The 21,030-nt window shown below is 37.1% G+C and overlaps 1 protein-coding gene across 2 annotated transcripts in view; it reads right to left on the bottom strand.

Moving 5' to 3' along the window:
• Positions 1 to 7,967: 7,967 nt before the first annotated feature.
• The window catches only part of PHIP (pleckstrin homology domain interacting protein), a 339,129-nt gene continuing 326,066 nt past the window's right edge, over positions 7,968 to 21,030 (bottom strand). Inside the window, exons 36-40 of one of the 2 annotated variants that reach the window (XM_034766155.1) lie at positions 17,302 to 17,454; positions 14,537 to 14,700; positions 13,784 to 14,052; positions 13,274 to 13,435; positions 7,968 to 9,838 (exon numbers count right to left, since the gene is read on the bottom strand). In XM_034766155.1, the coding sequence (XP_034622046.1) occupies positions 9,195 to 9,838; positions 13,274 to 13,435; positions 13,784 to 14,052; positions 14,537 to 14,700; positions 17,302 to 17,454 (1,392 nt within the window). In that variant the 3' untranslated portion in view covers positions 7,968 to 9,194. The remainder of the gene's footprint in view (positions 9,839 to 13,273; positions 13,436 to 13,783; positions 14,053 to 14,536; positions 14,701 to 17,301; positions 17,455 to 21,030) is intronic. The other variant, XM_034766156.1, reaches the window with a different exon arrangement.

The following is a 21,030-nucleotide window of genomic DNA, read 5'->3' as shown; positions in this document are numbered from 1 at the left end:
AACAGGGTTTATCCAGGCTGGGGCTGGTGGGGAAGCCTCAGGTCTAGGCACCCTTGGAGTCTGGAAAGGGTGGATGGCTGCTGAAAAGTTGGACTGGCTACAGCAAAGATTGGCTAGCAGAGCCCTCTACTTCTATGAATGTGGGGCAAAAACTGGGCCACTCCAGGCATTAGGCCATTGAGAGGCCACAATTGCATTATTTGCATGGGAGGCAGAAGTGGTCAGAAACCATCGGAGGCCAAGGGAGGGGGTAGGTCAAGATGCCAGGGAGTAGTGCAGCCATGGAGGACCCTCCAGAGGAAGTGTGTGGGTGTGGAGGAGCAGTCTGCTGGACTAAGAAAGGAAGAGGTGGCAGTAGAAATACCTTCCCAAATGGGAGTTAACCAGAACTGTGGCTGGCTGGGAGATCCCAGATGCAGCAGCTCTTGGAACTTGTGTACACTGAGAAGCTGCCACAGCTGGGATATGCTGTGGACTAGAGCTGCAAGCTGAGGTAGGGCATCCATACTGATCAGACAGGTGAGCAACATGCAAGGGCTATGGATGCCACCACCAGGGGAGCCTTCTCCCTTTTTGCAGGTGGAACAAAGACTGGGCCATCCCAGAATCCCTGAGATTGGCATTTATGTTAAATTGAATGGTTGGCCCCAGCTGAGACCCCAACAAAGGGGTATACTCTGGCACAGAGTTAGGGGCTGTTTACCCTCTTCCCCTGGCCTGAAGCAGATTCCTCAGGCTTGCTTCTTCCTTATGTGATCTTGCTCATTTCTTTCCTTTTTCTTGTCTCTTATCTCTCTCTATGGTGTCCTTCAAGCCAAAAAGAAAGGGTGAGGCTCAGTCAGAGAAGGGAGAGTTTGGACTTAGGGTACGTCCACACTACCCGCCAGATCGACGGGTAGTGATCGATCTATCAGCGATCGATTTATTGTGTCTCATCTAGATGCAATAAATCGATCCCCAAACAGCGCCCCTGTCGACTCCGGAACTCCACCAGGCGAGAGGTGGAAGTGGAGTTGACGGGGGAGCCGCGGCTTTCGATCCCGCGCCATGAGGACGGGAGGTAAGTTGATCTAAGATACGTTGACTTAAACTACGCTATTTTCGTAGCTGAAGTTGCGTATCTTAGATCGATCCCCCCGCCCCTAGTGTAGACCAGGCCAAAGTCCCCATGCTTCTGAGGTAGGAAGGAAAAGAAAACTGTAAGGTATTTTTCTGGCTGAGGTTATATAATGAGGAACAGTTTAAAGCTCTCTGCATTCTTGCTTCCCAGCAATCTCAAAACATTAGTCCCAGAACACTCCTGGGAGGAAGATAACATTAAATCTATTTTCGAGATGGGTAAACAGAGATGTGGAGAAATTAACTAATTCGCACATCACAAAGCAAGTCAGTGAGAGCCAGGGATAAAATCCTGGATTCCTAGCTCCCAGTTTCCTGTTCTAACCACCAAATGATCCATACATTTCTAAAATACAGCAAAAAAGCCTAGTATTTTACAAAAGTAGTAGCTTAATATTTCAGCTATTTTATATATTCATTTTCAAAATACAGCACAAATTAGACCATGTTGTATACCAGTTACCTATATTTTAAGGACATTTTTGTTTTAGTTTTCTGAACAAAAGTTTTTTCCAGCTGAAACTTGCTTTATTTACATTCATGCCCTAGACTCAAATATTATTTTAAAAAGCAAATCCCTTTTGCCAATCAATGACTGTTTCCATGGAAACAGCAAACAGTTGTTAATATTCTCTTTTGTAAATTTCAGCTGTCACTACCAACTGAATAGTTCAAGAGAATTTTTCCAAACAGCACACATAGAATGTAGAGCACAAAAGGCTCTTAAAATCTGAAATATTTTACTTGAAAACAAAAATAGTACGGAAATAATCCTAGAGACATTATCCTTACTTTTAAATAGGCATTTTGATTTGAGGAGAATAAACTGGCTAGCAAGTCCACATATGCAACACTTGCACAGTGAGCATCTTCAACAGCCAGCTACTAAAAGAAAAAATATTGACCTCTGTGGAAGGTACAGATACATAATACTTCTGAAAATCAGAACCTGCATCAATGGCTTTTGTTTTTCTTTACTCTTCTTAAGAACGCCTTATGATAGAACTCAGAAAAAGTTACATAGGCTCTTTTTAATCTCCTATTTTGTTGGAAAGTGTTATAGCTTATATTTGCTTTCTCTCCCCCAAAAAACATATTTAAGTTTTTTAAAAATCTTTTAGTGCTAACACCAACTTAGGGGGTATTTTCCTCTTGATAAATATGTAATGTCCACTAAAGTTGTTAGGACTTGTGTAAACACACTGAATGGAGCACAGATGCCTTTATTTTTTAAATTGTAATGTTCTGAAATACAAGCACATTTTATTGAAAAGAGTTTGTAAACGTCTCTTGCTGTGGACCTTTCACAAATGTCTCTGCAGAGCTCAGGTCACTGGCAGATCTTAGCATGTGTCTCAGTATTCCAAAATCATCATGTGATTCAATTAAGGAAATTTCATCCTCAGCAGCATATCCCAACACGATGATCCAATTTATTTTGTGCATGGGTGTTTATCAGGTGTTCTTTGGTTTGTTTGAGATTTCAGGTAATAATATAGAGGAAAAGGGATGCAGCTTCCTATGAAGGACAGAGAAACAGAAAAGCACAGAACAGGGCAGGAGAAAGGTAATCCACAGGGAGCTGCATTTAAAAACTGTTTGTTTTCTGAGCCAACCTGACAGTTAAAAAGTTGGGCTGCAGATATGGAAGGCCTGTGTATATCCCTACATGTAGAGTACTTGTGATTTGGCATCCTTGAAAGGGGTGATGTACAAAAGACTTAAGAGTCCACAGTTTGAAAATATATGCCCTATATTTCTTGATGTGTAGGTATAGCCCATTTTACATATTATGTTTCTGTCCCTTATAAGCACAGTTCTGACAGGAATGTGATTGCGTCACGGAGGAAGAGGCTGATCCTGACACACACTACTTCCCAGAATCTTTAAACTACAGTATGTGTAGCAGTCAGACAACAGTTAGCAGCACTATGCCAAACAGTTGCAGAAGTTAGGCTCTTATATCAGCTCCGCATTGATTAATGCAACTCTCAACAATATATTAAGGATGTCAAAAATTCATCTCCACACATCACAGCTGAAATGCTGCAGCACCAGCTGATGTGCTTCCACTCCTTTTAATTGCATGCTCAGAAAAAAACAAGAACAAAGTTGATTTTAGACTGTTCTGTGATGTACTTCTCCCATTATACAAATGAACAGACTGTTACACAGAAATAACAGAACCACTGCAGAACCACTTAGAAAAACAAGTTTTCTATTTATTTAAAAATAAGTTTGTAGTTACTACATTGCAGTGACAGTAATTCTTACACATACATTCTAGTTTGTATAAAAGGATTCAAAGTATTATGCATCAAAACTAACATAGAAAGTGTCCACATAACAGTAAAGAAAGTTCCAATCAATATGTACAAAAAGAAAGGGCACTGTTTATCCTGGTGTGATACTGCAGGTTATAACATGATAATCCAGATTTCTGGAAGAAAAAGACCTTGATAAAGCTAAATAATTATTGTTTTCAAACTGTTATTCATTACGTACACCAGATTTGTGTTTTACATAATTCTGTACAAAATAAACATTAGAATTTTTAATCTGAAAATGTGTCAGTTTCAAAATTAACCCTTCTAGGTCACTTCCTTAAAATTGAGCTACATTCTACACATGTCTAAACGTTATAAATGACAGGGTATAAATAATTCACTCAAGATCTTTTAACAAGTTGCCTGTCATGGTTTTGCAGTTTTAATATGGTCCAAAAATGTAACTCTGCATTTTTTCTCAATATATCTGTAAATCAACATGCACTTTAAGTACAAAATAGTAGGTGTGCCTTGTGTGCATGTGTACATAATAGGTGCTGATAGGATAATATTCCTTTCTACTCCCAGTTTGTAGGAGCTTATTCTTTTCTTTTTTTTAAGTGTAGAAAGTCATAGTAAAATATTACCTCCACTCTGACAATGTATTCTTTATATCACGTTAAGCAAATTTCCTGATGTATTTATCTGCATTTAAAGAGTTCCAAAGACCTACTGTTCCCCCTCTCTCCCCCCCTGATAATTTTCCCCAAATAGCCTGTCATAGCTAATTCCAAAAAATTATCTTTATCTTATTGCCGCATAGATTCTCTGGAGTGCCTTGATGCTGTTGTAGTCTTCAGAACAAAAAGTTTAACCCTCTTCTGTGGTATTCTTTTTAAATAAAACAAATGATAAAAAGCTAACCTTTCTGGAGTTTTTCCGCTCAAATATACTGTAAAATAAATAGCAAAAATGGTTCCCATATAGTTAGTACAAACAGGTGAGACATGTAGAGGTTAACTTCCATTTAAAAGCTACCTGAATTTCCCCCCAAATATACCAGAAAGTAAGAGCCATGTTCCTGTCTAAAAACTATGAAATTACATAAAGTTAAAACAACAAGAGTGTCAGATCTGCTATCAGAAATAAATTTTCAGACTTGGCCAATTTATATGAAATTTAATACACTATTTCTGCATATAAACAAACACATTTCTATACAATGTACAGCAGAAAAGTAACAGCCCTTTTATCAGTTCAATACCTAGGTGCCCCTGGAAACTAATCAGTTGCAACAACTTTGGGGAACATAGACAAAATATATTATCAAATAGTTTTACAGTTAACATTTTTGCCTTCATTAGGTAGTAAAAGGTAACAGAGAAAACGAGCTTTTGTTGTCTCCAGGTGAGGTTAAGGCCCTCTCTCCTTTCAGCTTTCACCAGTGTAACAGAACTGCATTTAAACTCCTTTTGAAGAGAGAAGCAGTGTTTAGCTGAAAAAAAAACAGTTTGACCAGCTAGTGTGGAACACAGTTAAAGTGTGAAACAACAAGATAGGGACTTAGGATAATATACAGCAATATATCAAAGGACTTTAGCTAGATTCATGCTCAAAGTGAGTTCACAGGATCACTAAAGATGGGTTAAAAAGAGTCTACTGTATATGAGGCCTCATCCAGTTAAGTATGTGTAACTTCTATAGGACCGGCAAACAATTTAACACGTGCTTAACTTTAAGCATGTGCTAAAGTGGTTGCTGAATCAGGGTCTAAAAGTAAATGTGAGCAAGAGAGATTTAATAGTGTGGTGTAAGAATTGTATCAAACTTCCAGTTGTCAAATAGATGTACTGATTTTGTCTGCATAATATTTTAATATATGGCAAAAGGCTCTGGAACAGGCAGCCAGGGTTGATACTTGAGAAATACTGGGTACAGCAATACAGCCCATAAGCTATCTGCTACACAACGTAAACGCGATAGTTTATTTTTACAGATGTTAATACGTCTGACATGCTGCATGAGGGTCCTTTTATCAATATTTTACAAATATAAAATTGCAATATTAAATTCAACCAACTTATCTTACAAGTCTAACAACAATCTGAACACACTAAATAAATGTGTGCAAATATAGCACAGAAGTCTAATCACAAGCGACATTTTCTGTAAAGTTGTGATCACTGGTTATAGCACAATGACAAGAACCTTAGCTGAATAGTGACATAATGCTGAACAATATTGTAATGAAGTTTATCAAATTCAATTATTGGATAACAAAATAACAATGGAAACAAACAGGATAAATACTTGTTCAGTATGCAGGCAAAGGTACAGTGACTGTTGTTAAAGTAAACATTTAGAATATAATGGTATCTGAGAAACAGCAGCTATTTCCTAATCTAAAGATAGAAAACACTGTAGTATTAGATACTACTCAGTAGTAATTGTTGGTAAATATTGACTTTAACCACCACCACCAGAGAAAACAATTGAATATCCCCATATCAAAAGTCAAATATCAATGGATTTGAATGAAGTTGTGTTCATTGCTGCCAGATTTGTAAGATTAGTGTGACTGTATATCAATAAAACACATGTATATAATATTTATAATCTATATGTGAAACAAACACGTTATTTCAATATTCCATTTTTGAATGATCTGTTAGATACTTGAGATAGCATTATCCATTACATGCATGTAATTATAGTTTTGAAATTCTTTCAGGTTGCTGAACCACAGCTTATTGCTCACATTTAAAACCTTCAGACTTAGTTATCAAAAGCTCTTTTTCTTTGTTGGTACAATAAGTTGCAAATATCTCAAATACATTCTTCCAAACAAAAAATCACCTACAGCATGATGGTATGGTATTAATTCTCATAAATAAACTTTTACAACCCAAAGAAGCTAAATTATAAAAATATATATTTTAATAAATCTGGTATTACTTCTCATAATTTTTGAAGTGTTGTTTCTATAAAAAACTGATCCAAATCATTCACAATCTATTTAAGAAGAAAACAATGTCAATATTTCTAAATGTGAATTAAAAAAAACCCTGTAGCTTAATGTCACAGATCTCTATAGAAAGGGAAAAATGTATCTATGTTTTGCAGATAAGGCCTTCTATTCTTGTGATTTTAAGATGTACAGTTTTCATACAATGTAACGGGAATGTGTGCTATTCCATTCTCCGACATTACATACAGTATTTTCTGTGTATAAATATATACATAATCATGCCATATAAAACATTACAAATAGTGTAAATACAGAAGTTGAATTTTAGATATACTCTAATTTCTTATATTACAATGCAGATAACATCAGGAAATTACATATTTGAAACTGATTGCCTTATCAGCAGTGAGATCCTTAAAATTAACTGTTAAGTCTCACACTAAACTGAATTAGTTTTGAACTGTGTAATACACTATTTTTTAACTGTACAACCATAATTTTCCACCTTACCATATGTTTAGCAACTGTATTTTAATAGTAAAGAAACATTTGTTAGAAAAAATAAATAAACAAATCAAAATCAAATTAATCAAATCCATGCCCCCCAAACTCAGAGTCAAAGTAATCCAGTCAGGCTCTGGAAAATAGTTTACTTAATTTCATATAAAGATGTGTAATGAAGACAGGTACATAAATCAATACTAAAAATGCCAAGTACATGGGTTACTGGTTTTTATCCACAATAGGTAAATTATAGCTAATACCTACTCTTCTTGAGCCAACTCCTGATTTCCTTGCTCAGACATTTCTTAAATAGACTTTGTTGTAACAGAATAATGAGTATAGGATTTGGCCCAGAATGAACAAGAAAATCTGTGCAAGTTTAAAGGTTCTAAATCCTGAAAATTCTTTCTTCAGCAGTTGCACTTAAGTCCATCAGACTTGTCTTGTAAATGAAGACTTCTTGTATGAGTAAGGGTTTTCAGCACTAGGCTCTACTTTTTAATATTTAATTTTCAATTTTTATTCTTCTAAATCAGGGTCATGACACACTGTCTCGTGCTACCCCAAAATAATGTATCTGAAATTTTTGGTTACATTTTTGTACCATACCAGATCTCAGAAAATACTACTATTTCTATACTTTTTTTAAACTGGACAATACCTTTTAAGCAATAGAAAATGGTATTAAAGTTTGTTTTTAAGGTATAAAATAACTAAATGTACCATAAACAAATAAATAACTGCTTTTCTTTTCCACAGCAGTATATATAGTAATACATTCCCCTAAGTCATATAGTTATCATTTACAATAGACAACTTAATTTTACTAAGGATGCAAGAAATAATAGAATACAAGGCACAATCATTAAATGTAATTTTTCTTTAGGGTGTATATTGACTTATGTCAGAGTGATAAGTATACCGTAAAAAGTGCAGAAAAAACACAATGTGCAATGAGACCACTGTATAAAACATGATTGCATAAAAAGTGATTTGGCCTTTTTTAACCTTTAATAATTGAAAATAACCAATCTTCCCCTTAAAATTAAACTATAAAGTATGACATTTAAAATTTTATTTTTTCTTTTCTTTTTCTTTCTTTTCTTTCCTTTTTTTTTTTTTTAAATTCTAGTGCTATCTAAAAAATCCTGAAAAAGAGAATCTATACCTGGGTAATATTGTATATGTATGTGTTTGTGTATATAACAATCTACACATACACACTTCTTTGTAAGTCATTTTTAGATTACTCAACACATCAAAAGTTGTAGAAAACAATCAATTCAGATCAGAAAGTAAACATCATAAGCCCATATTTTTTCCTGTAATTTCCTTGAATCCTTTAACCAATTATAAATTTTGTCTAAAACATCTTTGTCAAAGAACCCCATCAGTGCATTACTGTTTTCTATTGTAAGTACCAAAAGAGGATACGTCAGCACAATTTATAACAACTTGCTATATAGAACGATACATAGTCTTGTCTTTGAAAAGTGTTTGCAGCACTGACACTAAAAAAAAAAAAAAAAAGATAAAGAAAAGAAGGCTTTCCACTGCACTGTTTCTCAGTCTTTGGCACAATAAACAGAGATTTAGTGATTGATACAAGAATCAAGGTCTGAAAAATTAGACATATTAGTCAAACTTTTTCCAATGTGGATATATTTTATATATATATATATATTTATATATATATATTTATATATTGTGATTACATTTTCTCTCTGTTTGGCAGAACTTGGATAAACCAACAGCCTGTGCTAGGCTTCTTTTGCAGTTGAATGTTCCATCATTACTCAAATTAAACATTTTCAGATTAGCAAAATTTGGTAATTTTGCATTTGTCCTTAATGGAAATGTAATTCTTAATTTACTGCCACTCTTTGCCAATATCTGCCTTCCTGGGAGACATGCCTTCTGCAATCAATAAAAATGTACCTTGCTTGGTCAAAAATAGACTTCTGTTCTCAGTTTGTGGCATTAAAAGTTCTAGCACTTTGTTTAATCACAGAAATACTCTGCACTGCTCAGGAGTACAGTAGTTCTCACTTCTAAAATGTCAGTAATTGCTTATTTACAGGTCTTCAATTATTCTTAACTATGACCAAAATGACTGTTGAAATGCATAACCTGTCTGGAGGGCAATAAATAGCAAAAGTTTAAAATATATATTTGTTTCAAAGAAGTGTTCTCTCAGTTTTCTTTTTTGCTATTTTTTTCAAATCACAACATATTCTTCTAATCCATAATAGCAGCAGGGAAGCAGAAGTCTTTGTTCTGCTCACTCCTTAACTGTACCTGCTTCATAGCATTCTAAGGAATATGTTTGGTAACAGTTACCAACCAATCAAATTAGCCTTTGCTTTTTCAGTCAACTTTCGGACTCTGCCTCTGCTAGATGTTCCAAAAGTTAAAGAGGTGTCTTCAAATAATAGCTGCCTTTGCTCTTCTTCAGAGTCATCTTCATTGTAAAAGGCTGTCCTCCTACCCTGGTTTCTAGTTCTCATGTGAGGTTCAGAATCTTTCAGTTCCTCAGACCCTTCTTCTACAGGCTCATCCGTTTTTTTCCTCCTGCTTCTTGTCTGCATCTTAACATTTGCAGGGACTATAAGGTCTGAGTCTGGTTGACATGTCTCTGTCTTTCTTTTTGGCTTTCTGCCTCCACGGCCTTTTTTTTGTAATACAGCTTCCTTCACATTATTTTCAGAAAGAGAATTGCATGCACTAGAAACTGAGGGTTCTTCTATTACCATGTCCCTGGTGGTCTGGACTGAATTCTGCTCTGCATTCATCTGTTCAGCAATTTGTAACTTTTTTGGTTTTCTACCTCTTTTCTTGTGCACCACTTCACATGTACTGCTAATAGCCTCTATCTTCGGTTTCCGTGCAGGCCCTCTTTTAACTGGAGGTTTTGAAGGTTGCCCTCCATGTCCATTTACCTGAATGCTTCCTGATGCCAAAGCATTATTTTTGCAATCTGCTGTAAAGAAATAACAGAGTAATAATATGTAAGAGAAATCTACATTCTTTATTTCCCAATGGCCCCTGATAAAACTATTCCATTCACTATTTATAAAATACTGTTTGAGTGGATGACATACCGTAACTGCCTTCATCTGTGAAGGCCCAAATGTGGGACACGTGTGACAGAGACCCAAAAACTGAAGTAAAAAAATTGTTCATGCAGGAAATTTAAAATGCTGCTGGACTCATTGCTTTAGTATAAGTAAGCTTTCTGTCACTATGGCTCCATGATTCTTTATTTCTGATGTAAATGGTTTTCAAAAATAAAAGTCTGGATGCCAAATTTGTGTGGAATGCAGGAATCTTTGGGACTAAAAGAAGTGATATCTTGGCAATGAGGAACATTTAAGAGGTGTGATATTCGTATTTGATTTCCACGCCACCAATCCTGGGATTTTCTCTTGCTTCTGCTGTGTAACTGAAAACTTTTCCAGTTCAATAACATCTTTCAATTTAAACCAGTTACTCATTAACATCGCTTCTCTTCTGATGCGGAGCAACTACATCTGTCCACGTCTTTGTTAAATGGAGATTAAACCAGCACCTTGAGCATTCTTGCATTCACAAAGGTATACTGTTGCAGAATGTGTCCACCCCTTGTTAAACAGTATGTTTACACAGTTGCCAGAGTTCTGCACTGACTTTTGGGTGTAATTTTAAGTTGTTGGTTTTGACCTATAAAACCCTAAAAAGGAAATTTTTCTATTGTAAAGGTAGCCATCTTACAGCAAAAAAACTTCAGGACCAGACTCCAAAGAGACACTGCTGAGCTCCAGTTCATTTGCAAATTTGACACCATCAGATCAAGATTAAACAAAGACTGTGAATGGCTATCCAACTACAGAAGCAGTTTCTCCTCCCTTGGTGTTCACACCTCAACTGCTAGCAGAGCACCTCACCCTCCCTGATTGAACTAACTTTGTTATCTCCATATTGATTTATACCTGCCTCTGGAAATTTCCATTACTTGCATCTGAAGAAGTGAGGTTCTTACCCACGAAAGCTTATGCTCCCAATACTTCTGTTAGTCTTAAAGGTGCCACAGGACCCTCCGTTGCTTTTTACAGATTCAGACTAACACGGCTACCCCTCTGATACTTGACACAATGTTTCCAATCTTCCCTCACAGGTAGGGCTACAATTTAGTCATGGGTATTTTTAATGAAAGTCATGGGTAATAAACAAAAATTCACTGCTCATGACCTGTCCATGACTTGTACTCTATACTCCTGACTAAATCTTAGCTGGGGGGGAAGAGAGGGGGAGAAAGGGCACTGTGACAGGGAGCGCTGTGTGGGGCTGGGGGAGGTTGCTGCTCTGGTGGGGTGGGGGGCACTGAGCAGCGGCCAGTGTGGCTGGCTGTGGGGCTGCCTGAGCGACTAGCTGTGGAGCCGCTCCATCAGTGCCCACTGTGGCTGTCCCCGGGGCCAGCCACACCAGCTGCTGCAGAAGTCACGGAGATTGCGGAAGTCATGGCATCCGTGACAGATATGCCCTTGCTCCCCTCCTCCCCTGAGCCTCCTGCATGCCATGAAACAGCTGATTGGGAGGTGGGGGAGAGAGAGGGAGGCGCTGATCAGCAGGACTGATGGTGGATGGCAGGCGCTGGGAGCAAGGAGAAACTGATGGGGGGGGCTGCTGATGTATTACTGTGGCTCTTTGGCAATGTACATTGATAAATTCTGGCTCCTTCTCAGGCTCACATTGGCCACCCCTGGTCAAGATCACTTTGAATTATAATCCTATCCTCCAAAGCACTTGCAATCCCGCTTAGCTTGGTATTGCCTGCAAACTTTATAAGTGTACTGTTTATGCATTATCTAAATCACTGATGAAGATATTCAATAGAACTGGACCTTGTGAGACCCCACTTGATATGCTCTCCCAGCTTGACTGGATAACTACTCTCTGGGACCAGTTTTACAACCAGGTTGCACCTACCTTATAGGTTGTATTTTGCTAGTTTATGAGTAGGGCATGAGAGAGAGTATCAAAAGCCTTACTAAAGTCAATATATACCACAGCTACCGCTTCCCCCCATCCACAAGGTTTGTTACTCTGTCAAAGAAAGCTATTAGGTTGGTATGACATGATCTGTTCTTGAAAAATCAATGCTGACTGTTACTTAACACCTTATTATTGTCTAGGTATTCGCAAATTGATTGCTTAATTATTTGCTCCATTATCTTTCTGGATACTGAAGTTAAATTGATAGGTCTGTAATTCCCCAGGTTGTCCTTATTTTCTCTTTTATAGATGGGCACTATATTTGCCGTTTTCCAATCCTCTGGAATCTATCCCATCTTCCATGACTTTTCAAAGATAACTGCTAATGGCTCAAATATCTCCTCAGTCAGCTCCTTTAGTATTCTAGGATGTATTTCATCAGGTTCTGGTGACTTGGTAAGATGTGTAAGTAATTTTTAACTTGTTCTTTCCCTATTTTAGCCTCTGACCCTACCTCATTTTCACTGGCATTCACTATGTTAGACAGCCGAATGCTACTAACCTTTTTGATGAAAACTGAAACAAAAAAAGTCATTTAGCACTTCTGCCATTTCCACATTTTCTGTTATTGTTTTTTTGGTTTTTTTTTTAGATTACACCTCCTGGTATTACAATATTTCCCATTATCTCCAGATTATGGCACTCTGAGTCAGTAGTTTCAGATTCTGATTAAATATATTGGACAAAATGCTATTTAATTTGAGAATATAAACTACAAACTAAATTAAATCAACCATAAGACTTGAGTGCTGTTCTTCAGGAGGGATCTGTGCTTTACACTCTTAAGACTTGTCTACACAGGTACACCCAGAAAAATTAATTTGACTTAAATAAACGCATGAATTTGAAGTGGATTAGTTAAACTGCATTAACCCCTGTATGGACATTCTTATTCAGAATTAAATTTCGTTTAGCTTAATTTACAAAACAAATTTTAATTCTGAATAAGAGTGTTCACGTAGGGCCTAATGCAGTTTAACTAATCCACTTTAAAAATTAATTTGGATTAACTTTCTTTAGTGCCTCAGTATGGACATGCCCTATTTTTCTCTGATAAAAGTAACATAAATTTCTTCAGATTTTAAGTTTTTTTTAACATTGAACATATTTATAACATTGCTTATCTTAAAACATTCAGTAATACTTTATAATATACTGAAATCACATCACAGTTATGCAACCCAATATTTGCAATTACAATTAATATAAACAGAAAGTTGACTATATGATGATGTAATTACAGTATAAATACTATGTTAATATACCCAGATTCTAAAAACACTTATATTAACTATGAAATCAAAGGGGTATTTTAATGGAGTAATTCAGTCATGTAGTTAATCTTCTGATTATGTGAATTAATGGTAGTTATTACAAACATTACCTTGCTGATTAATAGTGGATGATTTCATTTTACGCTTGATTTGTTTATCTTTCTCCACATTTTCTCTTGAAGAGTTATTCCTAGTGTTGTGGCTGTAACTGGATTGGCTAGGAATTGATAGAATATTCTGGTTCTTGGAATGTTTGGTGGAATTCTCCAGTACTAAAAAGAGACAAACATTGTATAAGCAATACTGAATCATTCATTATAATGGTTTATATTATTTTTGTAAATCTTATCTGGCTCAGCAGGAAGGTAATGGCTTTCAGTCACTACTGAGCTGTGCCATATTTGAACCAATTACCTAGAGGGGAATGTCTCCATGTTCTGTTACCAAGATCTTGAGCCTTTCAGTCTCCCTCTTTGAGCTTTCCTGAGATTGTTAACTTGAATACACAGTACCTATTCCTAATCCTCATTGCAGTGCTAAGAAACAGCTACAAATATACTAATGTCTAAGAAACAGTAAACTTTTAAATTTAAAAAGCTGCAAAAATTATGAAAACCTACTTGTTTTCCCTGACACGGTGGTAGTAGTATTAGGTTTTGAAATTAAAGGTTTTCCTCCTGAAGAAGTGGATGGTTGCTCTGTAACAGCTGTATCTGTTATCCCTCTATTACTTCTAGTCCGCACCAAAGAGGAAGATTCAGCTGCTTTTCCATTCATCTGAGCAGCAATGTGTCTCAGCGCTGTTGAACGTACAGGAACTGATGATGATGAGGCGGCAGAGGTTTCTGCCTTCAACTGAGGTTTTATTAACCTTCTCTTCCTTTCAGGGCTGTAAACAGAAGCAAGATTTGTAATCTGGATGACCACATTTAATATTCTACAGGGATAAATAAAGCAATATGCTAGGTAGTGTCTAAGATTGTGGGGGGGGGAAAAACAGTTGTTTCTATATAAAATACGTTAAAATATGACATTTACAGTGGAATTTCATTTAGTTGAGCCCCTGAAAAGTGAATCTTTAGTGAAGAATCACTGTAAATGCTAGTTATATGACAAAGCATGATGCCATCACTGTCCTAACAATGTGTTTTACTGTATGTTTAGCAGTTATTTGAATTTTAATCACTTACACCAGGATAGCTTTAATTAAAGTTTAAAAATCTTCCACATCATAGGGACTTGCATATCAAATATATCATTCTGCAATATAGGGAATAGTAAAGGAAGTATTAAAAAACACCACACCAAGTTCTATTATTTAGATATCTCAAACTTATATAGCATTTCGTATTATCTTATGGAAATTAATGTACCTTGATGCAGCACTACTGGAAACAGAACTGCTTCTTCTTCTTTTCCTCCTTCGTTTCTTCATTGTGTTTCTTTTATGAAAGCGCAGAGCAGATTTATAATCTGATAAAACAGAACTTATATGTTCCTCAAAGAAAGCAGAAAGGCGCAAACTCATGCTGTAAATCTATTAAAAAGAGAAACCAATGTATGGAATAAGCAAATAATACAAAAAATCTTTTAAGTTTTACAGTTTTCCAGTAGCATTTGTTTTTACTGAATATCTATAACAATGTCTGTTTAGAAAACTACACACATTAATATAGAGAAGAGATGTTTTAATGTCTAAGTAAGAATGAAATGAAATTTACAGTAGACTCCACAGATCTGTACTCTCGTGGGTCTAGCTTGAACCATCAAAGCAGTTTACCCAAAAGTGGGCCATGACCCTGTGAAAATATACAGATTGGCACAAAGGAAGAGGTTAGAAAGAGGTGCATGGCCCTTCTCCCTGAGTTTCTGACTTTCCAGACTACAGGCTCTGATGGAAAAGGGAACAAGCATCAACATGCATCTGTGATGGGAATACATTTTGAGAACCATAGTAATCCAGTGCTAAGTAATTTAGTTTTTCCCCACATTAAGTTGTGTCCATATATCCCCATAACAGAACATTACTCAGCAGTAGCAATCCACCCAAAGAGGAGAGAGAAAGTAGACTGCAAGCACTGCCACAACTCTAATTAAATGGACTACCTGGGTACCTTAGATATTTCCTTAGTCTTTACCCTTAAGCCTACAGAGAATTTGGATGATTCATGGAGAGACCTGGTCCTAGCCACCTAGCAGATGAGAGTTTGTTTCATATCCAATTAATAGAGTACCGTTGCCATAGATCTGGGAAAACAAACAAACAAATGGACTGGCTAGAGTATTTTTTGGGGGTGGGGGTGGGGGGGAGGAGGAATAAAGTGCCTGGAAAATGACAAATGAAGGCAGACAGAACAGCTCACTAAAAGCACCAGTCAGTCAGTCCAGCACCTAGATTTTACAGTTAGGTGTGACAGTTGCCAAACACCTCACTAGAAGATACAAGTGAAGGAATCTCTTAAAACCCTGTTTTACAAATGGATAAAGATTGATGTCTGACCTGCTAGGAGATATAGACATAAGCAGCTATCAGGTATACTTTTCTGAGAAAAGTACAAGTAATCCAAAATGAGAGGTACTGAATGGGACTGAAACACCAATGAATGGCTGGAACCAGATTGGAAGCCACTTCCATTGTGACGTATATAGCTTGTGTATGGAGAAAAAACCGAACTCCACAAGCACCTGGAATAACCTTATCTGACAACCTTAAAATTACTGAAGATAAAAGCCTTTTACAATTTGAATTTCTAAATAAACTGATGAGAAGTATGGAGGTAACAGCACTCCAGTTCCAGTGGATGACATAAGTAGGGAGGACTGAGGTTGTCTGCTAAGAAATTTGTCTCCTGTATTAGGACAACAGTAAATGAGAAGACTTGGAGGAGAATGCACCAAACACACGTGAATAAACCCTCAAGTACAGCATACTTGACTGCACTCCTCTTAAGTCTCAGAATTAGTTGTTAGTACTTAGCCCTTGATGAGCAGAAGAAAGGCCATTAGTAGCATGCTGTAGTTTGCATCACCAATACATTTATGTGCTGCCTTTACTTCCATAGGATTTCTCAAACCAGAAGATTAAGTACTTAAAGTGAAGGGCATATTTTTTTCAAGAGAAAATGTAGAGCAGACTTTCTAGACTACTGAGCCCCTTTCAGGAATCTGATTTGTCTTATGTACCCTCAAGTTTCACCTCACTTAAAAACTACTTGCTTACAAAATCAGACATAAAAATATGAATGTCACAGCAGACTATTACTGAAAAAATGCTTACTTTCTCATTTTTACCATATAATTATACATTAATTGGAATATAAATATTCTACTTACATTTCAGTGTATTGTACATAGAGCAGTATAAACAGGTCATTGTATGAAATTTTAGTTTGTACTGATTCTGCTAGTGCCTTTTATATAGCCTGTTGTAAAACTACGCAAATATCTAGATGAGCTGATGTACTCCCTGGTTGAGAACCACTGATATAGAGCTATCATCTCAGTGACCAGCAGCTCCAAAATCAGCTGACAGATGGAAAAAACAGGGAAATGCCACTTAGCAGTGTCAACGACCACCACTGAACAGTTCAGAATGTCACTGTCCTCTTCTAGGCTAACTAAAGTTCTGAGATTTCTGTAATTCCAAGTGTGGGGATTTCTGGAGGCAGTTTCAGTTATGGAGAAACAATTATTATCCTCTCACAAATATCAGTGAAATATTTTTTGTCACAGTGTGTCCAATCATACCCCATTTTCCACACATCCCTCCTTCCACACAATTTATCACTTTTTCAACCTTGTCTCAAATAGCTGTTCATTTACACCGCATCCCAAAGGTGATAATTGAAAATCCAAGGTAGTAGCAGCACAGAACTTTCAAGCCTTTTAATGACCAAAACACACACTTCTTATTTACAATGTAGCTTGCTGAACATTCTTCTGTTTGTCTCATAATAGGAATAATATTTATGATGAAATAAGCATTTAAACTTTTTGGAGTTAAGAAATATCCCAGTTTTGTTTTAACATTTAATCTCTGACAAAAATCATTTACTATCTTGTGTGTTTCAGAGGTATGTGAACTTCCCTTAAATAAATACATATCAAGAATTTGGGTGAGTAAATTGTATATCCTTACCCTTGATCTTTTGCTTGGTGTGTAAGCTTTAGAGTTGCTGAAAATAAGTCTCACATCTTTACATAATTCCATTGGAGACTCATAATTGCCAGCTTCCAGAGTTTCTCTAACTGTAGCAAAATCCATCGGTGTGTCAATAATATCTCTGTAATCCTACAAAAATTATTAGCAAATCAACATGTAACAGAAATTATTTTTGTTGAGCCCAGCATCTCTCATTCAGTAGGACAAAATTACTTGTCAATTAGAATAGCTTTGCCCAATTCTATGTCAACTTTAAAAGTCTGCATGGAAGACCACAAAAGCATCTTTCAAGATCTATTCTAGGGAAGCACTGCCTTCTGATCTGAAAGAGGCAATGTTGCTCCTGGCAGAGTTGACCTTAAACTTGAGCATTTTAAACAACATTGATACAAAGTCAACTCTATTTGGTAAATGAACAACTTCAACAACAAGAAAATTAAGAGCTCTATTTTAGTAAATTTCATACCCCTTCTGATATCTAAAATATGGATGTGCATCAGCCTCACTGGAAGCAGGAATGCAGTAGAAAGAGAACAATTTCAATTCTAATTTAAGGCAGTTATGAACAACAGGTGGGCATTTGTATCACTCCCCCTACATTTTTTCCCTGGATGGCCCAACAACTCCCAAAGTTTATCAAAAGCACCTAGAATTTCAGCACAGTTGCTTTTAAAAAATGAATTTGAATAAAAAATAATTTGGATTATGGTACTAGGCTACAGCTGATCCTTGAAAAGTCCTACTAGCCTTCAAAATGAAGGCCACACAAATGTAAGGGTCGGAACAGGGCTGGAAGCATGGCGCTCCCGCCCTGCCCCTGGTGGGGGCTGACCTGGTCCCTGCTGCTCCTCCCCTCTACTCCCCCCTCCGAATGTTCCTCTGCACGTCCATAAATGGGTGCACCCCACAATTTGGGTACCATTGCATTTGAAGCTAGATTACTCCCTTCTATAGAACTCTCATGCAAACAGAGAGCAGTATTCTCACTGACTATTTTATCCAGTGACAACTTTAGAAGGAAAATGTGAAAGAACATCTTATCAAATTAACAACCTGGAGAGAAGAGTAAACATGACTGACTGCTGGATTATTCAGGCAGAGGCTATGATAAAAAATATAGCTATACAGAGGAGAAAACACCTAAAATACTATTATTACACAGAAGAAAACTATATTAAAGGACATTAGTGTTGCAGGGTCAAGCACTCAAAAGTCAGGAAGTGCCAGAATTAAGCTTGTCCCCCTTGTGCATATGCATTATGACACAGTCTTTAATTACATGATCACATACTAATTTTTCTACTGGACCTCTCCCCACTCAGTGCACAGGAGGAATGTTGTTCAGTCAATGAGCAGTTATTCTGGCTTTTTAATTCTCGTAATTCAATTGTAGCCTACACGTTATTGACTGCACAGCATCCAAATTCTACACTGAGTACAGAATTATTAATTTCCCCACAAACTTTTCTATAACACTCATCACTGTAATATTTAAGTGATTCAAAAACTTTAATGAATTATTCTTTACAAAGCCATTTGGAGATATGATGATGATGATATTGTTGTTTTACAGGGAACTGAAGCACTAAATTTGGGTGCCTAATTTGAGATGTCTAGGGTCTGAGTTTTTTCAGAGTACTTAGTATTTTTATAGTACTTTAAACATTCTGTGCATAGCTATTATTGATCCCCGTAACAACAGTAAGTGCTCAGCACTTCTGCAAATCAAGCTCCTGATGTCTCAAATTGGGCAGCCAGAAAATGAGGTGCACACAGTTGGTAGTCAGCTCTGAAAAGTCTGGTTTAAGTGACTTGCCCAGCATCACATAGGAACTTTGTGGAAGAGGCTGGGATAGAATCTAGTACTCCAGCGTTCTAATTCAACTACATTAACCATGATACCTATCCTTTCTCTACCTGCAATCCCTGCCTCATTTACTACACATCGCTGAGGAGGGGGGAAGGAGGGGAAGTGTGTGACCTAGTTTTGTTTTAGTGTAAATTGCTACGTTTTTTAAAAAAGCAAAATGAAATAAAAATGAAGACCCATCATATTGAACGGTAGTGACTGTCACATACATCATCAGCAGGATTTGGACCATTAGATCCAAAGCACAGACCTCCACCACTCAAGTTAATCGGGTATTGGGAGCAGCAGTAGCAGGCTATCTTCTTGGTTGATCAGGCACTTAAGGGACAGGAAACACACAACTTGCTAGTGTGTTTCACTGTTCTTACTGCCCCTGCCTGTCTCAGACTGTCCATCCTTCTTGCTCAACTGCATTTGAGCAAGTCAGGCTGCTTTCTCCTCCTCCACCACATTTCCTGTGCTTCAGCAGTGGAAGAACAGGGGACACAGTCTCTGCTCTCAGTTCTGGTGCCAGGCAGGCATCACAATGGTCCCCAGCAGCCAGGATGAGAAATTTCAAGAAAAGTCCTGCTCATCCCTCTTCCTTCCCAGCAGTACTGGGATTAAGCATGCTTAGTCACTTTGTGGGGACAGTGTATGTTCGGTATGCAGGAGCCATGAGGGAATGCAGCATGCTCAGTGCAGACAATATCTTTGGAAAATAATGCTACCTGTCTCTAACAAACCTCTACTGAGTATGTGCACACTGCGATTTTCAGAAGTTTATAATATGACCAAACTTGGATGGATTTTCACAACGACAACACAAGGCACATCCTTGACACCAGGATTATCACCTGCCAAATTTTGTATTTTTCCCACAGCTTGTTCTCAGAAATAACCAAATGTTTGGGTTTTTTTTTTCTGAAACTTACAAAAGTCATTCAGCCTAAGGCAGACAACTGATATGGAAATTCTAGCCCCAACAGTTCGAGTTTGGCTAGGTTATAAGCTACTGAAAACAGGGTCTCATAAGCACAGCTGCCAACTCTGCCTATAATTAAAATATTGGCATGTAAAAAAATGCCAAAAAATAACCATTTTGCTTTGGTAAAAATTTAACTACCATATATACTCGTTCATTAGCCTGTTTGTTTATAAGCCAACCCCCCAAGATGGTTAGGTAAAAATAGCAAAAACTGTACGACCCTTTCATAAGCTGACCATATATTTCAGGGGTTGGCAAACTTTGGCTCCCGTTCATCAGGGTAAGCTGATGGAGGGTCGGAACATTTTGTTTACTTGCATTTCCCGCAGCTCCCATTGGCTGGGAATGGCGAACCATGGCCACAGGGAGCTGAGGGGCTCCATACCTGCAGACGCTCCAGGTAAACAAAACGACAATATATTAGATATTCAATTCAATTATTCCATAGAGTTTAAAATCATCAAATTTTGGTGTAGACCCGTTTATAACTGGCTATATTTAAGAGTAGGTTAGATAAATGTCTATCAGGGATGGTCTAGACAGTATTGGTCCTGCCATGAGGGCAGGGGACTGGACTCGATGACCTCTCGAGGTCCCTTTCAGTCCTAGAGTCTATGAATCTATAAGCCAACCCCTGCTTGATGCGTCACTTTTTTACCAAAAATATTTGGCCTATGAATGAATATATACGATATATAATTATCTCAAAAACATGCGTGCATGATCATGAGCTACCTTCAAATTATTAAGTTTATCCTGATTACTCCAGTTGACCAAAGGCTCAGGAATTGAGTCAGGTTTCCTAGATGAGACTAACGCCGCTACAGTGATTTTGATAAAAAACTGTTGAAAAAGATAGCTGCAACTC

This window comes from Trachemys scripta, chromosome 3 (assembly GCF_013100865.1).
Source record: "Trachemys scripta elegans isolate TJP31775 chromosome 3, CAS_Tse_1.0, whole genome shotgun sequence".
Lineage (NCBI taxonomy): Eukaryota > Metazoa > Chordata > Testudines > Emydidae > Trachemys > Trachemys scripta.
This window is presented reverse-complemented; position numbering and strand designations above follow the sequence as displayed.